General features: G+C 44.6%; 1 protein-coding gene across 1 annotated transcript in view; it reads right to left on the reverse strand.

The window, feature by feature from the left end:
• ttn.1 (titin, tandem duplicate 1) overlaps positions 1 to 18,679 on the reverse strand; it is a 394,831-nt gene that overhangs the window by 239,424 nt on the left and 136,728 nt on the right. Inside the window, 12 exon segments of the mRNA XM_051930464.1 lie at positions 7,318 to 7,599; positions 7,985 to 8,263; positions 8,597 to 8,884; positions 8,987 to 9,241; positions 9,244 to 9,264; positions 9,360 to 9,638; positions 9,732 to 10,010; positions 14,019 to 14,300; positions 14,399 to 14,677; positions 14,806 to 15,093; positions 15,173 to 15,451; positions 18,317 to 18,595. Coding sequence (XP_051786424.1) covers positions 7,318 to 7,599; positions 7,985 to 8,263; positions 8,597 to 8,884; positions 8,987 to 9,241; positions 9,244 to 9,264; positions 9,360 to 9,638; positions 9,732 to 10,010; positions 14,019 to 14,300; positions 14,399 to 14,677; positions 14,806 to 15,093; positions 15,173 to 15,451; positions 18,317 to 18,595 — 3,090 coding nt within the window.

Consider the following 18,679-nt stretch of genomic DNA (forward strand, 5'->3'; position numbering starts at 1 on the left):
AAGAGGAATGGGCGAAACTGGCCAAGGATAGGTGTGCCAAGCTTGTGGCATCATATTCAACAAGACTTAAGGCTGTAATTGCTGCCAAAGGGGCATCGACAAAGTATTGAGCAAAGGCTGTGAATACTTATGGACATGGGATTTCTCAGTTTTTTATTTTTAATAAATTTGCAAAAACCTCAAGTAAACTTTTTTCACGTTGTCATTATGGGGTGTTGTGTGTAGAATTCTGAGGAAAAAAATGAATTTAATCCATTTTGGAATAAGGCTGTAACATAACAAAATGTGGAAAAAGTGATGAAGCGCTGGGAATACTTTCTGGATGCACTGTATATACGGGACATGTCCCATATTTGATCATTTTGTCCCCTGTCCCATATTTAATTCATTTTCAAATCTCGTAATAAAAATATATTTTTACTACCTTCTTACGGTACTTAGTTGTAACTTTATAAGTAATTCTACTTTCTTTTCTCAGATTTTCTTGATGAAAATAACCCAAATGTAACGAGTGTGGAGGATTGCCGGCTTTCCAGTCCGGCCCTCACCCCCAGGCCGCTAGGAGGAGCCCTCCGGACAGCATATTGGTGCCCCGAGTTCCAGCAGGGCCTCATGGACTCTGTAGTTTTTATACACAGCCCTGCTGGATACCTTGGGGGCCGCCAGGAGTCGCTGCGAAGGGCCTCATGGACTCTTTTCTGCCCTATAACCCGGGAGTGCATCCCAGTCACGTGACTGGAAGAAGCGATGTGCTCCCGGGATGAAGAAAAGGACTTTGCCCTGACCCGGAAGGAAAACGGACTTGTGGGTTTGGCTTGGAGCCACTTCCGGGTCAGGGGCTTTAAAAGGACTCTGGGTGAGCCCAGACATTTGAGCTGAGCTGGGAGGTAGGGTGGCGACGTGTCTGGGAGTGGAGGATTTTTTATTGAGAAAGAGTATTGTGGTTAATGAGTGTGGTGTGGAGAGTGCTTTGTGCACCGTATAGTAATAAAAAGAAAAGTTATTATACTTTCACCTGGTCTCAAGAGTGGTACCTGAGGGTTCGAGCGGTGGACACGAGCATCTACTGCTACACTGGCGTAGTCGGCAGGATTCTCTGGCCGTCTGGAGGCAGAGGATCTGCACTAAATATTAAATTCGTTGTGGCAGAGAACCCTACGAAGGTCCATCTAGTGACCACGGAGGTGAAAACTCCACCCGCGACCAAGAGCGCTGCAGCGGGAAGCCTATATCTTCAGCAGGCAAGAATGGGGAAAAAGTCGGGCAAGAAGAAGGCCAGCATCAACTGGGTGAAGACCGCAACCGATGCCGAGCTGTACTGGCTTCACCTAACTGGGTGTGAGGGGGACCGGCAGTCGATAAAAGCTGAGCAAGTCCGAAGGGCGCAATTGCAAGTAGGCTGCCAGCAATCGGCTACGTCAACAGCCCTGAAGGAGTCGGGGACACAGCGGGAGAATCCGGAGGTATGTGCCGGGGCAACGCCCGATGGGCAAGGGATAGTTTGTTCCTATTTTGCAGAGGCCTGCCTTCAGAAAACAACCGCTGATACGGATACCTGCCTCGTACCGTAGCAAGATGGCCACGATACCCAGAAGGCAAGCCGGGTTGGAAGTCGGATGGAAGCGGCCAACCCATTCGTGGGATCTATCCACGTGACCTCGCGCGACGACTACCAGGAAGAAGGTCAGTTGGGAGCCGTCGGTGAGGTCAGTAATTCCCCAACGCATCTGCGCTCCCTGAAGGGGAAGGGGGCGGCGAGCGAAGCAGCGCCATCTATAAATAAAAAGAAAGAGGGGCGGGAAGTGACTGTAGCGTCTGACATTAATAGTAAAAAGGCAGACCTCAGTCGGCTTGTTGCAGCCACCCGTCCCTCAGAAGACTCCAAATCCCAGGAGCCCTTGCGCTCATCAGCAGAGCACGTGCCAGGAGTGGACGTGCTCATTGGTTCCCGGTCGGCAGATGACCAATACAAGGAAGTGGCCTTACTGCCGGCCGAAACAAATAACTCTACAAACTTGCAGGAGCTCGAGAAATGTCTCGCGCCCCTTTACGCTTTCTTCCAGGGACTACAGGAGGTGAAGGAGCGTGTTGAAGAGCTGGGAGCTGCAGCCGAAACGCCGTTGAGGGGATTGCACGAATACCTTCGGCGGTTAGGCCGTGAAGCCCCGGCCTCGATTGATTCGGCGGTGCAGGTGAGTAAAATCTGCGCCGTATATGATAAGGGGACGCAGTGTGAATCGGCACCGCGTTTAATAAGTTGCGGTTGCCAAAGCGCTGTGTCTCCGACAATCGAATGTGGTACGAATACAGAGTGGTTGGGTAGCGATCCGATAGAACCGGTGCGGCGATATCAGACGCCGCTCCGGGATAACGCGGACCGTAAGAGCCCGACCCGCGTGATAAAGGGGTTGCCGTTGGTTACCGGAGAGGCGGGGGAAGTACCGATCGTCCCGGAGCAGCTGAATAGTGCTGTTATCCGGAGCGATACGGTACTAATGACGCCGCCTCCGAGTTTACACAGGACAACGGGCGTGCAAACAGCAAAGAGGCTCTCTCTCTTCCATAGAGAGCCACACGTTGTGCACAAGCCCCAGAGAAAGCAGGAGATCCCCACCCAGAAATGCGGGTCTCCTAACAATATAAAGAAAAGGGCAGAGAGCAGCAAGGCGGCTATAATTCCCTCCTTGGCGGAGGACAGGGCGGAGCTAACCCTGACGGAGTTTCCAAGGTGTTTTAGGTCCCAAGAAGAGAGGCAACCAGGAGGACGGCGGCGGTGTTACAACTGCCGTCAACCGGGCCATCTATGGCGAAGTTGTCCCCGGAGGACAGGGGAGCGGTGGGTTAACCGGTACACTGTTCCCCCAAGGTTCGCTGGGGGGTCTCGACATCGTCGCCAGGGTCCGGACAACGCGTCCTCTTGGAGGAGAACGTCCCTCGCGGGGACCAACGCTCCGCCCCAGTTGGCTTCGCTGAGAGGGGGGAACTGTGGAGGATTGCCGGCTTTCCAGTCCGGCCCTCACCCCCAGGCCGCTAGGAGGAGCCCTCTGGACAGCATATTGGTGCCCCGAGTTCCAGCAGGGCCTCATGGACTCTGTAGTTTTTATACACAGCCCTGCTGGATACCTTGGGGGCCGCCAGGAGTCGCTGCGAAGGGCCTCATGGACTCTTTTCTGCCCTATTAATAAAGTATCTATCTATCTATCTATCTATCTATAACCCGGGAGTGCATCCCAGTCACGTGACTGGAAGAAGCGATGTGCTCCCGGGATGAAGAAAAGGACTTTGCCCTGACCCGGAAGGAAAACGGACTTGTGGGTTTGGCTTGGAGCCACTTCCGGGTCAGGGGCTTTAAAAGGACTCTGGGTGAGCCCAGACATTTGAGCTGAGCTGGGAGGTAGGGTGGCGACGTGTCTGGGAGTGGAGGATTTTTTATTGAGAAAGAGTATTGTGGTTAATGAGTGTGTGGAGGAGAGTGCTTTGTGCACCGTATAGTAATAAAAAGAAAAGTTATTATACTTTCACCTGGTCTCAAGAGTGGTACCTGAGGGTTCGAGAGGTGGACACGAGCATCTACTGCTACACGAGGGAACTCGTGTTTGCTGCCAGTCTGCAGCTTGTTCAGTTGCTCTGGTTGGCGGAGGACAGCGACACTCTTACCGTTGTGCTCTCCGGCCGCACTGATGTGCAGTTCTGTATCAGCTGTGGCAAGCGGCTGGGACGCCCAGAAGGACTGGGAGAGGAACTGCGCCTCCTTCAGACCACAAGAGGGCAGCCGCCCTGGTAGGTATGGGGAACAGAGCTTGGAAGCTCAACCCTATAGGGGCCCGTGGTCACTGCCAGGGGGCGCCTGGATGCCTGAAGAGCCCTGGCCCTCAGCACTTCCGTAACACCCAGAAGTGCTGAGGGGAAGAAGACCAGGGACACCTGGAGTGCTTCGGGGTGCACAGCTGGTACTTCTGCCACACCAGGAAGGGCCGGCGAAAGCTCATCAGAAGGCACCTGGAGTACATCCGGGTGAAAATAAAAGGGGTCGCCTCCCTCCATTCAATGGCTGGAGTCGGGAGTGGAGTAGACGAAGTCTTGGAGGAGAGGAGTGCAGGCAGACCTGAAGAGAGGCATTTGGTAGAGGCCTGGACTTTGGGGGAGTACTGGGGTTGTGTGTGAGCACTAATTGTAAATAATAAGTATAATAAACGTGTGTTGGGTTTTGTACCTACGGTGTCCGCCTGTCTGTGTCCGGGCCAGTCTCCACACAGCATTGCAACATACAGTCTCGACGACGTGTGTTGTTACTACTTGCCACGGCCCATTTTTTTTCTAACTGTCTGTATTAAATAATAATAATATTTCTCTATTGTCTGTATGAAATAAATATTTTCATTTCATTGATTTCACTTTTACAGAACTTTTTTTTAGCTTGTATTCAATAATTTTCAAATGATTTTACTTTTGTTTTCCTCATAACCCATTAAAATCCTTGCTTTATGTTTTTAACTTATGTCTCTACTTTTATATAATATATTGGTCTGGGTGTGTAGGGGGCATGTATAAATTTATATATATAGTAATACAGAGAGAGATTTTAAGAGTGTCCCGTATTTCTAATTTTCGAATCTGGCAGCCCTACCCATATCCATCCATCCATCCATCCATTATCCAACTCGCTATATCCTAACTACAGGGTCACGGGGGTCTGCTGGAGCCAATCCCAGCCAACACAGGGCACAAGGCAGGAAACAAACCCCGGGCAGGGCGCCAGCCCACCGCAGGTTGCACACACACACACCCACATACTGGGGACAATTTAGAATCGCCAATGCACCTAACCTGCATGTCTGTGGACTGTGAGAGGAAACCGGAGTACCCGGGAGAAACCCACGCAGACACTGGGAGAACATGCAAACTCCACACAGGAAGCGAACCCAGGTCTCCTTACTGTAAGGCACCAGCGCTACCCACTGTGCCACCGTGCCGCCCCTACCCCTATCTCATCCAGATATTTTTTAAGTCTGTCAAAGGTGGTGTGCCTGCTTGGCTTAATGATCGGAGGTGTGTGTTGTGTGATGTATTCACCGTGTCAAGATAAAGGTCACCGTCGTGCTTTCCAAATCATGTAAGTTTGAAGATGCTGTACTTACAAAGATCTTTGTGTGTTACATATTATATTACTGTGATCTCCTAGCTGTCACTCTGTTTTAGTACCTGACCTGGATTCTCGCCTCCTGTTTTGACTTAAAGGATAAATTTGGTACTTTTCAAGTCAAAGTTATTTTTTCACAGTCATAGTAACAATTAAATATTCCATATAAAATAGTTGTCTAAAGTGAAACATTTTTGATAAATTTTAGAGAATACCTAGCTTGATCGTGTGCTTTATATTAGAGCATAGTTCAGTTGCCGTATCGATTTATTTGAGCGAATCTGAGAAACACACAACGGGCCGAGGGCAGGGGCCTTCGTCACTCACTCACCAGCATCCTTAACTCCGCTTAGCTAGCAAACGAGAGAACAATTGAATTCAACTTTGTTTGATATTTAAAATAAAGTGTTACTTAGGTCTTGATGAGTTTGAGTCTGGATATTCTCTTCAGTGTATGCCACAGTGAAAAGAGAGATTGCAGTTCAGATTAAGGTTAATTAATCGATTTTGTATTAAAAGGATTTTTTGGAAAGATCGCCCGGCCCTAATTTGACTAATCAATTTTTCAAATTTATGTAGGATTCATTAATCCTTTGGTGAGCTACTTGGAAAGGGGTGGCGAGTGATGTGTTGGACAGCCCTGCTATATTATAAGAACCTAAATTGGACAATTGTTCCTTAAATATCATTCTTCTGGCCACTACCATAGCTGAGAATGGAAATATTGTACGTCAAGCTCTTTGTCCAAGGACATAGTCCGTGCTTTACCAGCTTTACCCAGTTTAACAGCACGATTCTAAACTAAACAAGAAATTAATGAGTATTTGTTGTGATGTGAGATTTTACATACAACTTGATAAATATTTTGTATGTCTTTATTTGTAATTTAGGCAAAGCAATGGAATTTAGTGTTTAACCCCCTACTTAGGAATGGGTCTGTTTGAATTTTACGACAGGATTTGGGGGATGCGTCTTAAACCAGTTTGCCGAGTGTTTCTTTGCTAAAGTCATTTCTACCCCTGCAAGTAGGCTAAGGTGTACTTTAACATATGGTTTGGGGGCAGGTGTTAAGATGTTCTAGTCCCCCTTTGGGGTTAGGGTTAGGGTTAGGGAGCTTGGATCAGAAGCTTTTTAGTACTGTCACGCACGAGCGCTTAGGGAGCAGCTGATCGACCCGGTTTGTCGCATAAAATGTCCCGCGAGGGAGCTACGGCAGTGTACTAATCCCTGTCTCTTTACTTCCTCAGAAAGGCAGAGGCGGCGGAGCCGTAAAGAGCGCCCGGACGTATCAAGGAAACGCACACTTCCGTGTTCCTTTGTAGCATTTAACGTGCCCTGATGACGTCAGACTCCCAGAAACCACCGCAACACTTCCCAGCATCCCTCCACGTTATTATAAAATGTCCGTCCTTCCCTGTTTTGATTGTCAATTTTGAGTTACTAAAACTGAACTGACCTTTTTGATTTACAGTATACGGGGCGTAAAAACCCCAACCCTTAATCTGTTTCGTGTACTTATTTCACAGTATCATGATGTCCTATTGGCTGTAGGGGTTGGACAGAACATCTATAAATGTACGTGTTTAACCTCACAAACTCTCTCTTGCTAACCTTTGATGATGTAGAAGTATCTCTCTCTTACTAACCAACATCTGAAAGAAGCATCTCTCTTGCTAACCTGTGATGATGAAGACAACCCAATGAAGAGCACAGCTCAGCAGCCATTTTGAACAGACATGTGGCTGAAAGCTGAGCACCAATGATGCCTTAACTAGAGACATTTAAGTAACTACAAGTCTGTGTGCCGCCTGAACTACATATCACCATTTAATCAGGCTGTATGGTTGCCAATATTCAAATGTACGTTGCATTTTGTTATTATTTATGAAAATTATCAATAATACATTATCTTATGTGTAACTTAACTCCTGCTTGTCTTTTTACTACACCTAATTGCCTGAGGTTATAGATATAGAAGGGAAGGTGGGGATAAGTTATATATAATAATACCTTATAAACAGTGGTAAGTCTGTGAGATTAGGCATTCTAAGGCTACATATTAATAATACAATAGGGGAAAGCAGAGCAAAATATTACTTTACCAAGACAAAACAGCATTTAAAATGACAATCTGTTAAAAACTGAAAAGAAAGGAAGAAAGAAACATGGCTTCTAACCTTTGACTATTAGTGCTGTGCTACAGCTCAGGGTCCCGGCCTCATTCTGTGCTTCACAGATGTAGTCACCGCTGTCTTCAACGCTGGTGTTTTCAATCTCAAGAACAGCCACAGAATCCACAAAAGTCATCCTGTGCCTTACGTCTTCACTTAATTTCGTGTCCTTTTTGAACCAAGAAATTCGGATTTCAGGAGACCCGCTGACTTTGCATTCAAAGTGGGCTGCATTGGAGCATTTCACCACGTTCGAGGGTTCAAGTTTCTTTACAAACTTGGGAGGCTCTGAGAAATGAAGACAGCAAGAGAAGTGTCATAAAAGAAAGAGCATCAAAATTTCCTAACTAACAAAGGTAAAAGATTGAACATTGTCTTGTTTTTAAAGATTAAGAGGATCCTGAAAAAGAAAAGTTAGTGAGAAGAATTTAACAGGATCACTTGATAATAATTCTTTGTATTTATATAGCGCTTTTCTCACTACTCAAAGCGCTCAGCAATTGCAGGTTAAGGGCCTTGCTCAAGGGCCCAACAGAGCAGAGTCCCTATTGGCATTTTACGGGATTTGAACCGGCAACCTTCTGATGGCCAGTGCAGATCCCTAAGTTCAGAGCCACCACTCTGCCACCTTACAGGTGAGGATATGAAAGAAAGAGAAAGAAACTGTGCAAACCTTTGACAAATAACTGCGTCACACAGCTGATTGTGCCAGCGTCATTGCTAACTTGGCACGTGTACACTCCACTGTCGGAAACATCAACAGAGGAAAGGTCTAAATAGCACGACGACCCTTCAAGTCCAACAAAACATGTTGGTCCGGTTATTATTTCACGGTCATCTTTCAACCATTTGACAGTAAAGGGGGACGTTCCTTTAAAAGTACTCTTAAAATGCACAGCAGCCCCCGGGAGAACTCGTTGGTCTTCTGGTTTCGTTATAAAGCTTGGTGGTTCTAAAAAAAAAAACGTGTTAAGAAAAAAAAAAATATCAAGAGGTTAGAAGTTAACAAGATTTTTTACAGTAAGAAAGAAAGAGGAGTTCACCATTTCCAAGAAGAGACATTAAGATGGTGGCTCTTAACCTTTTCCCCACCAGTATCCCATGTTGAAGTGGCCGTATCATTTACTCTGTGATTCCACTTCAGTTAAAGCTAATTAGGGGTGTGGGGACTGGAATGTGGGCGTGTACTTACAGAATGACCACGCCCCTTCCATGCCCAGCTTAAGAACCACCTCGTTAAGAAATAAAGATAAGTCCACGTGATTGGACAGAAGGATCAGCTGACCTTTAACCGTTAAGATACCACTGCAATCGGACGTGCCGGCAGTGTTGGCCAGTTTACACGTGTAAGTTCCGCCGTCATCCACTTCGATGTCATGAATCTCCAAGGACACGGTGTTGTCATGATAGGCGGTGTGGCACTTTGAGATGCCAGATACGTTGCTGCCATCCTTATACCAGTCCACGTGGATTGGAAGAGAGCCAGAAATTTTGCACTCCATCCGGACGAAAGATCCTAAAACCTGCTGCACGTCGGCAAGCTTTTTGATGAACGATGGAGGAATTACTTGCTCTGTGCAATACAAAAAAAAAATTAAAGCACTCTATTCAGCCTAAAGAAACAACCAAGAGATTAACATGCGCAATGTGCAGGAAACAAAAGACGAGCACCAACCTAGAACGGTCAGATATGCCTTACAAGTGCTGCTTCCAATGTCATTGCCAACTTCAAAGCAATATTCGCCCATGTCATCTTTGTGGGCTGACTGAATCTTCAGGCTGGCTACGTTGTTAACAAAGCTGATTTTATACTGTCTGCTCGGAAAGAGTTCTTTATTATCCTTAAACCACCTCACTTTCAATTCAGGTGTGCCCACCACAGTACACTCCAGGCTGATTGGGTCACCTGCTGTCACGCTCATCGCTTTGAACTTTCTGTGATCTCAGCAGGTTCTGCAGATGCAAGATCAAGGCAAGAGTAAGCAAGAGAATGTCCGGGAACCCTTTACCCGACAAGACCACCCCAAGAACCCAATGCCAGTACCAACCTTTCACTACTAATGTGGCAAAGCACTTGTCAGTTCCTGCCTCGTTTATGGCCTGGCAGGTGTACCTTCCACTATGAGAGGCTTCAGCGTATCCGATTTTCAGTGTTGCCACATTGTTCTCAAATTTAATTTCAGTATTAGCCCCCTGTAAGAGCCAGTCTTCATCTTTCTGCCATCTTACTGACAAGGGGGGGGATCCGGTTACAGTACACTGAAACAATGCATAGTGTCCCACCACCGTGACAAGGTTTTCTATTTTCTGGATAAACGATGGCGGCTCTATTTCCAAAAAAATGAAGAATTAATGAATATGGGCAAAGTAAAAGCAGGACAATATAGATGGGTAAAGGTAATTTTTACAAAGCGACCAACCTTTAGTTGTGAGCTTACACTTGGAAGTGCAACTGCCCACATCGTTGGTAACAGTGCACTGGTACTCGCCAACATCTAGAGCATCACATTTTGAAATGTGGAAGCTAACGACTCCATTTTCATCCTTAAAAGTGTGTCTCTTACTGCTCCACATTTCTTTAGCATCCTTATGCCAGGTGATTTTAAAGGGTGCCGTTCCAGTAACTTCACACTGTAGTACAACATCTGAGCCCTTAACCACCTCAAGAGACTGCAAACCACGTACAACCACCGGAGGCTCTGAAATGTGGAATAATGATGATAGAATGAACACCTGTCTGATCACTGCAAAGACCTTAAAGCGCAGAGCTAGACGTTCTGATTTTCAGGATGTTTCTGGTTTCACCCTCGTGTCATTTAGCACAAGAACATTTAAAAAGTGTAAAGGAGGACGGGCCATTCGGCTCAACATAGCCTAGGAATTCTTAGACGCTCAAAACTGAATCTGAATTTGTCTGCATTTCTATCATCGTGACGCAAAAGTTACACAGCTGATGTCATCCGCATGCTCCTCAAGAACTGACACATCAGGTGCATACTGTCCGAGTTTGTGGATATTCTAAGAAAATAATCTTCATGCATGTATTAGTTATTCCTCTGTAGATTTTCTGCTTCTTGAATACTGCTGGAAATTCCTTGCTGCAATTCTTAGATTTTTAATTATACTTAGACCAGTAACGGCGGACTGCACGACTACACTTGACCGTTCCTAGTTTTCAGACTCTTTCTCTGTACGTTTACGATTCGTTTGCTCAGAGGTTGATGTGCTTGCTGCTTCCTGAGCGGCTCTTCTTCTTTTCTCCACCCTAACGGCCCGCTTCTCCTCTTCTTCCGTCAGCATCTTTTCACGTTAAAACTAATTAAGTCATTGTTTGTGTTGCAATTGCTTAGCACGTTTCCTTTAATTTTTCACTTAAGCTGGCACTTCAGTCTTCAATCTGCCTCAAGAATTATTTAAGATATGAAGATGTAGGGGAAGTGACGGCGAAGGTGGTAGGGAATGAGAACGGCGCCCGTATGCATGCGCTGCACAACCGCTGCTGAGAGTTGATTCGACAATAAAATAAAATAAAAATAAAAAGAGGAATAAAAATCTTCACCTCTAGGTCACGTAGTACTATATATGTGTAACAAATTTCAGGTCAATCGGTCAAACGGTTTGCGAGCTACAGGTGATTTAAAATCCTGGACAGCCACGCTAGCGTATTATATATAAAGATGAACGATAGGACTGACAATAGGCTTTGACTCTCGGCTTGTTTTATGTTTTCCCTTCTGATCATCCCCTTTAAATCTGGTACCCTTTTTCTGGTGTGAGGCTAACAAAATAATTAAAACCCTGACTGTACAATTCACTCTGAAAAACGGAACTTGCATAACGGTGGCGTAGGTACAATCATGGCAGTTTACTTGTTATAAATGAGTACATTAATAATGTTGTTACACATTTGTCTGTGTTAATTTAACACTTTGAGGGCTGAATATTTTTTCCAAAAAGCTCCGTTTTCTGAAAAGTACACAATGTATTCATTTCACACATAAATCAAGACTGCTGTTGGCACCTGTTCGGCATCCCTGGCAGCAGTGGCTGTGCAGAGGGGCTCATTGGCCAGCAGGAATGCACGACGGGCCGGCTACCTCTTTATCTTTGCACAGCAGGTGGGTGACTGTGGCAGTCGCAGTGCGACTCAATATGGTTTGTACCTCTTGTCATCTTAAGTGGTGGTCCCCCTAGGCGAACGCTGCTGTAGGCATATCAGCTATACCAGCAGTTCTCAAACTGTGGGGCGCGAAGTAACAAAAAAGGGGGCACGAAGATGTGAAAAAAAGAAAACAAGAATCGAAAATATGAAAAATACGTCTATTGAAACCGAAACAAATTAACTTAAACTACATTCTGATACTAGAAAAATAAATATAGAGTTAAATAAATGTTGATAAAAGTTAAGTAGGTATAATAAAATATGCATCTATGATATATCATTAATTAAAAAAGAACAAATTGGTATTAGTGGGCTCCATTCAAAAAAATGTTAGGGGGGCGCGTTGTGAAAACTCGGGTCACAAATACTTAAAGGTTGAGAAACGCTGAGCTACACGAACATGTTCAGCACCACGATTAGCTGGGGACCGATAGGCTGATGCTGGTCCCTCGCTTTCGTTTTCGATCTCCATCACCAGATCGCCTGCATCAAACTCAGAGTCCAAAAAGTCAGAGTCCGATTCAGCGATAATACGTAAAATGTCCATGGAGTATTTTGCTTTACACATTTGTTTCAGTCTCACCAGATGTTGATGCCATTTTAGAGGCTGTTTGCTCTTCACTGCTCGTTCACGCGCAGGGAATCAAGGTCAAATTGACAAAGCTAACTTTCCTTCAACCAAAGAGAGTCAAACTAAAACATAAGGGCGAATTTATAGCCCCCTTACCATCCTCTACCCCTGAATTTTGACAAAAGTCAACATCAGCTCTGAAAAAGTTAAAAGGTTGACCACTCGTTTTGAGGAGTTTCTTTAACCCTACATTCGGACTCTTCCATTAGTATTATAATTTAAGACAGTGGTTCTCAATCTGTGGGGCAGGCCCCCCTAGGGGTGCACAAAGTAACAAAAAGGGGGACGTGAAGATGTGAAAAAAAAAAAAACAACAATCGAAAATATGAAAAATACATCTATTGAAACCAAAACAAATGAACTTAAACTACATTCTGATACTAGAAAAATAAATAATAGAGTTAGATAAATGGTGATAAAAGTTAAGTAGGTATAATAAAATATGCATCTATGATATATCATTAATTAAAAAAGAATAAATTGGTATTCGTGAGCTCCTTTCAAAAAAACATTAGGGGGGGCGCAATTAAAACTGTTATGAAAACTTGGGTCACGAATACTTAAAGGTTGAGAAACCCTGGAATAAGTGGTGGTCCTCCTAGGCGAACGCTGCTGTATGCATATCAGCTACACGAACATGTTCAGCACCACGATCAGCTGGGGGCCGATAGGCTGATGCTGGTACCTCGGTTTCGTTTTCGATCTCCATCACCAGATTGCTTGCATCAAACTCAGAGTCTGAAAAGTCAGAGTCCGATTCAGCGATAATACGTAAAATGTCCATGGAGTATTTTGCTTTGCACATTTGTTTCAGTCTCACCAGATGTTGATACCATTTTAGAGGCTGTTTGCTCTTCACTGCTCGTCCACGCGAGGTCAAATCGACAAAGCTAACTTTCCTTCAAGAAAAGAGAGTCAAACTAAAACATAAGGGCGAGTTTATAGCCCCCTTACCATCCTCTACCCCTGAATTTCGACAAAAGTCAACATCAGCTCTGAAAGAGTTAAAAGGTTGACCACTCGTTTTTTGGGAGTTTCTTTAACCCTACATTTGGACTCTTCCATTAGTATTATAATTTAGAATTAACTCTACTGTTACAAATTCTTGGCTATTTATGATCGCTGCTAATTTTGTCTTCCCCTCATTATGGCAACTCCCATGTTTTGTTTAGGGACATGCCTCCAGATGTTTTGACTTGTGTTAACAACATGATAGGTTTAAAACACCACCTATGAGATCATTTCCCTCTACGAGTTTACGGATTCTCAGTGCTGTTTCAGTTGTTCTCTCCGCTTTGTCTCTTTTTGGTTTCGACTCATGCCTGTGATTTTTTGCTTCTCATTTTGGCCTTGACATTCAGCAGTAAATCTTATGGTTCTGACACTTTTCTGACTATGTCTGTTCCCCCAGTTTTCCTTCACAGAAAGACCTACACTGCTAGATCACTACCAGTACAATACTCTGACATGGAGTGTTGATTTAACGCACTTATTTTCTGTGACGCTTGATTTTCTATCATTAACTGAATTGTGATTAACGTTTCTCCGTGCCTTGGTGTAGTTCCACCTCAAACGTTTCTAGGAGAGCACTAGGTGAAGGCTAGTATAATTGCAGGTGTTTTCAGTATTAAATAATGTAATAGAACTGAAAAGGTAATTTAATTCAGAGCCAACTCATATCGCACACAGCTGAGATAGCTTTGTGTCAGCTTGTTTCAGCCAAATGGCCCACAGTCTATCTTCTCATGTTTACATATGGAGGGTAAAGGAGTCCTTTATCTCGGGAAATGGCAGCGTAAAATATGCCCCAAGTGCTGCCCTGATAGAATATGGGAATAAAGCATGGCTTCATAACACAGTATTCACCTGAAAATCAGAAGGCCTGAAAGCTGAGATGAATCCTCCCATACTAACCTTTCACACAAACTTCAACGCTGCAACTGTCACTGCCAGCCTCATTACGTGCCTCACACACGTATAGGCCACTGTCGTCTACGCTCGCCCCTGTTATCTCCAGAGTCACCAGAGAGTTATCAAAAGAAATGTGATATTTGCCACTTGAGATGATTTCACTGCCATCTCTATACCAGGAGACGGTAATCACTGGAGTTCCAGTTACCTGGCACTCAAACTTTTTACTCTGCCCAGGCTTCATTAACGAAAGGCTCTCAGGCTTGTGAATGAATTTCGGAGGTTCTAAAAACAGAACAAAACAGATGTGTTTAACTCGAGTCCCAATCTGAATATGTGCCAGTAGAAGAAATCTGAGAATATGAAAAAAGAGAGAAGTAAACCTTTCACAAAAAGAGTGGTCTTGCAGGAATCGGAGCCCACGTCATTACTGATCTTACAGATGTAATCTCCCGAGTCAGAAACCTTAACAGAAAACAGCTCCAACAGACATGTAGTGTTGTCCTTCCAGATAGAGCAAGTTGTCCCAGATATCAGCTCCTTGTTATCTTTGTACCATTTCATAGTCAGAGGCGGCGTGCCACTTACAAGAACCTTAAACTGCACTCTAGATCCTGGCAGAACATCTTTGGATGGAGGTTTCTCGGTAATGGTTGGAGGTTCTAAATTAAATTGAGGAGGGGGAAAGAGGTGTGAAAATGCAGAGGTAACTTTACTTTCAAACATTCTGCCATTTGTCATGAAGATAAGAAAGAAAGAAAGAAAGAAAGAAAGAAACAATAAAGCCAACCTTTGACGATTAAAGGCCCGCTACACTGATCACTGCCTGCCTGGTTGGTGGCCATGCAAGTGTAGCTTCCGCTGTCCGAGCTGTCAAGGCGGTTAATCTCCAGACATGCTGCATTTTCATAAAAAGTGCACTGGAATTTGTCACTGACGGATATCTCTTTGTCATCTTTGAACCAGATCACCGACATGGGCAGGGACCCTGACACCAGGCACTCCAAATGAGCGAATGAGCCTTTAATGCTGTCCACTGGTTTCAGTTTCCTTGTGAATGATGGCTTAATTATTTGATCTGGCCAACATAAAATAACAACATTTAGACCACGGCTTAACACACCTAAAATAATGAAACTGTTGATCCCACTACCAACCTAGCACTGTGATGTAGGTTTTGCACGAGGCGCTGCCAGCATCATTGGATACTCTGAAAGTATATTCTCCCGCATCGCTTTTGTCTGTTGAATGAATCTTTATTGTAGATGACTTCTCTGTACTTATGATTTTATATTTCCTGCCTGAGCTCAGCTCTTTATCATCTTTGTACCAGGCAGCCTTAAGAGGCTTGGTGCCTGAAAAGCGACATTCCAGGGTAGCTGGGTCTCCAACCGTAACACTGATGGACTGCGCCTTTTCAGTGATGTTTGCAGGTTCTGTGGTAAATAAAGACATCGATAAATTACTCATCTCTTGCGTCATATTCAAATATAAAGCTTCGCTGGTTCCTATGCTTTAAAATTACAGTGATACCTTGACTTACGAGTGTCCCAACTAACGAGTTTTTTGAGATACGAGCAGTCTCTTGGCCGATTTTTTGCTTTGAGTTGAGAGCTAAAATTTGGGTTACGAGCCAGCTTCAGATACCCCAGCCCACCGCTAGCACGTGCAGCTCGCCACAGTGAATGCCCCAACATCCCGTGACTCACTCGTTCACTTTAAGCAGTTAGCTCGCAGTGGAAACTTCAGTGTTGTGCTAGCAGTTATTTTGCAAAGCTTTGTTTTTCCAACTATGGGTCTGAAGAAAGTGAGTGCGAAGGACAGTGCAGAGAAGAAGAAGCGAATGATGTCCATTGAAATAAAGAAAGAAAGTATTGAAAAACATGAGCAAGGTGTGCGTGTAGTCGATTTGGCGAAGCAGTACGAGCGTAGCACTTCTACAATCTGCACCATACTCAAGCAGAAGGACTCGATAAAGGCTATAACGCCAGCCAAGAGCGTTAAAATAATTTCTAAGCAGCGGACATCTATCCATGAAAATATGGAGAAGCTGCTGATTGTGTGGTTGACGGAGAAGCAGCTCGCAGGAGATACCGTGACGGAGGCTATAATCTGCGAGAAGACACGAGCTATTTACACAGATGTGCAGCAGCCGACCCCAGGCACTTCAACAGACGAGGTGTTTAAAGCCAGTCGGGGCTGGTTCGAGAATTTTAAAAAGAGGACCGGCATTCACTCCGTTGTCAGGCATGGTGAGGCAGCGAGCGCGGATATAAAGGCAGCTGAGGATTACCTCAAAACTTTTGCAGGAGTTATAGCGGCCGAAGGATACATCCCCCAGCAAGTCTTCAATTGTGATGAGACAGGACTCTTCTGGAAGAAGATGCCAAGGAGGACTTATATAACAGCAGAGAAGAAGAGGATGCCTGGCCACAAACCCATGAAGGACAGGCTAACCCTCGCACTGTGCGCCAATGCGAGCGGCGACTGCAAGATTAAGCCACTGCTCGTTTATCATTCAGGAAACCCCAGAGCCTTTAAGTCACAAAAGATTATGAAAGAAACACTGCAGGTTATGTGGAGGGCAAACCCTTATCAATGAGCTCATCGAGGAGCACTCTGAAGAACTGACAACGAAGGAGCTACAGACGCAGCAGCACACGGAGGTTTTGCAAGAAATAAGTGACGCGGAGGAAGTTATTTCTACAAGTGAGATAAAGGAAATGTTGGGAATGTGGGAGAAACTTTCAGACTTTATTCAAAAGAAACACCCAGAAAAAGTTTCAACTGGGAACGCGACTGCGCTATTTAATGACACTTGCATGACTCATTTTAGAAACATTCTGAAAGGGAGGATGAAGCAGACCTCATTGGACAAGTATTTTTCGAAAACCCCTGCAGATGAAAGTGAGGAAGGTGCGGCGAAAAGGGCAAAAATCAGTGAATAACATTCAGTTCAGCTCGATGCATGCTCAATAATCCAGGTAAGGAAATCCTAGAAATTTGATTCTGTTCATCTGGACAAAGTTTTTAAGTGGGAGAAATATTTCGAGACTTATCCAAGTCTCTTCCTCAGTCTCAATTGACTGCAGGATTCCCCAACCTTATAAATAGTACCTTTGCTTAAAAGGTAAAAAAGGAACGACCATCTCTGAACAGAGGAGGGGGCCTAAGGGTACATCTGTCGCCATCTTACAATGCTGTGATTGCAGCCATTCCTCAACCCTCTATGAATGGTTCACACGTCTACTAATCAGTGGACAATTTGCATATCACTGATCAACTGGCCCTGTGTCAATGGTGCTAGTCTCTGTGATTAAGCAAAGGTACTGTTTATAAGGTTGGGGAAACCTGCAGTCAATTGAGACTGAGGAAGAGACTTGGATAAGTCTCGAAATATTGCTCCCACTGAAAAACTTTGTCCAGATGAACAGAATCAAATTTCTAGGATTCAGTTCAGCCTTTCTCCACCACCTCCGTCAGCATCTTCAACTCGTCTGATCTCCAAGGTAAATGCCGTACATTATACATTGTGCATTGTACTGTACTGTACTTAATAAAACCAGTTTATTGCAGTACATTCTATTGTATTGTGTTTTTATACAATATTCGTTATTTATAAGTATATTTTTCTTATTTAAAAACATGTAACAAAAAATTGTAGTGTTTTTGGGGGTCTGGAACGGATTAATGACATTTCAATTCATTCAATGGGGAAAATTTTTTTGAGATAAGAGTGACTTACAAGCTCGGTCACGGAACGAATTAAACTTGTATCTCAAGGTATCACTGTATTCAGAAACTTTTAAATTTCCTAAAGAGTAGAGACCTCTGGGTAATCGTCTAGATCTGAGGTGGCCTTCCTGGACTGAGTCTGCCTGCTCAGCAACTCCGATAATTTAGAAACGCATAATGGAAAAAAGTTAGAGGTAGGCCGAGTAGATGGACTGCAGCCTAAGAACAGTGGCGTAGCTTGGGCAAGAGGGGACATCTGTCCCCGGGCGCAGCATCCAGATTGATGTTACGAAATTTTAGAATGAAATGTTTTCCCCTCCCCATTGCATTTTGGCAAACAGGATGGGGCGCGAAATCTTCAGTTGTCCCCAGGCGCTGAAAACCCCTAGCTACGCCTCTGCCTCAGAATGGCGTCTAAATCGAGTTACATTCGATGCTAATCGACTTGTTGAAAATTGCACTTCCACAGTAATGGCCCTGATCTGTTTACACTTGGACTGGAGTGCTCTTTGGACTTCAGTCAGGAGGCCACCGCTGTCATCTCATCGTACACTGTGCTGACTGACCTTTCACAAGCACACTAGCTGAACACTTCTGAGCTCCTGCATCATTCTTGGCCTGACAGGTATATTTGCCGGCATGAAGCGTCTCAACATCGGTCATGTAGAGAGTAGCCACCCCATCCTCAAATGTCATTTGTGTGTTGTCACTCTCCATGACTTCATTGTCGTCTTTTATCCATGACACCGTAATTGGTAGCGAGCCTTTAACGATGCTCTGTAATGTAATCACACTCCCCACAAGACAGCTAACATTCTCGATCTTCTCAATAAAGGATGGAGGATCTGGTGGAGCAGGAAATGCAGACACAAAAGTTACATTATTGAGCAATTCTGAGCCTTACAAGAAGAACAAAAGCCTCGGCAGGA

Source organism: Erpetoichthys calabaricus, chromosome 8, assembly GCF_900747795.2.
Source record: "Erpetoichthys calabaricus chromosome 8, fErpCal1.3, whole genome shotgun sequence".
Taxonomy (NCBI): Eukaryota; Metazoa; Chordata; class Cladistia; order Polypteriformes; family Polypteridae; genus Erpetoichthys; species Erpetoichthys calabaricus.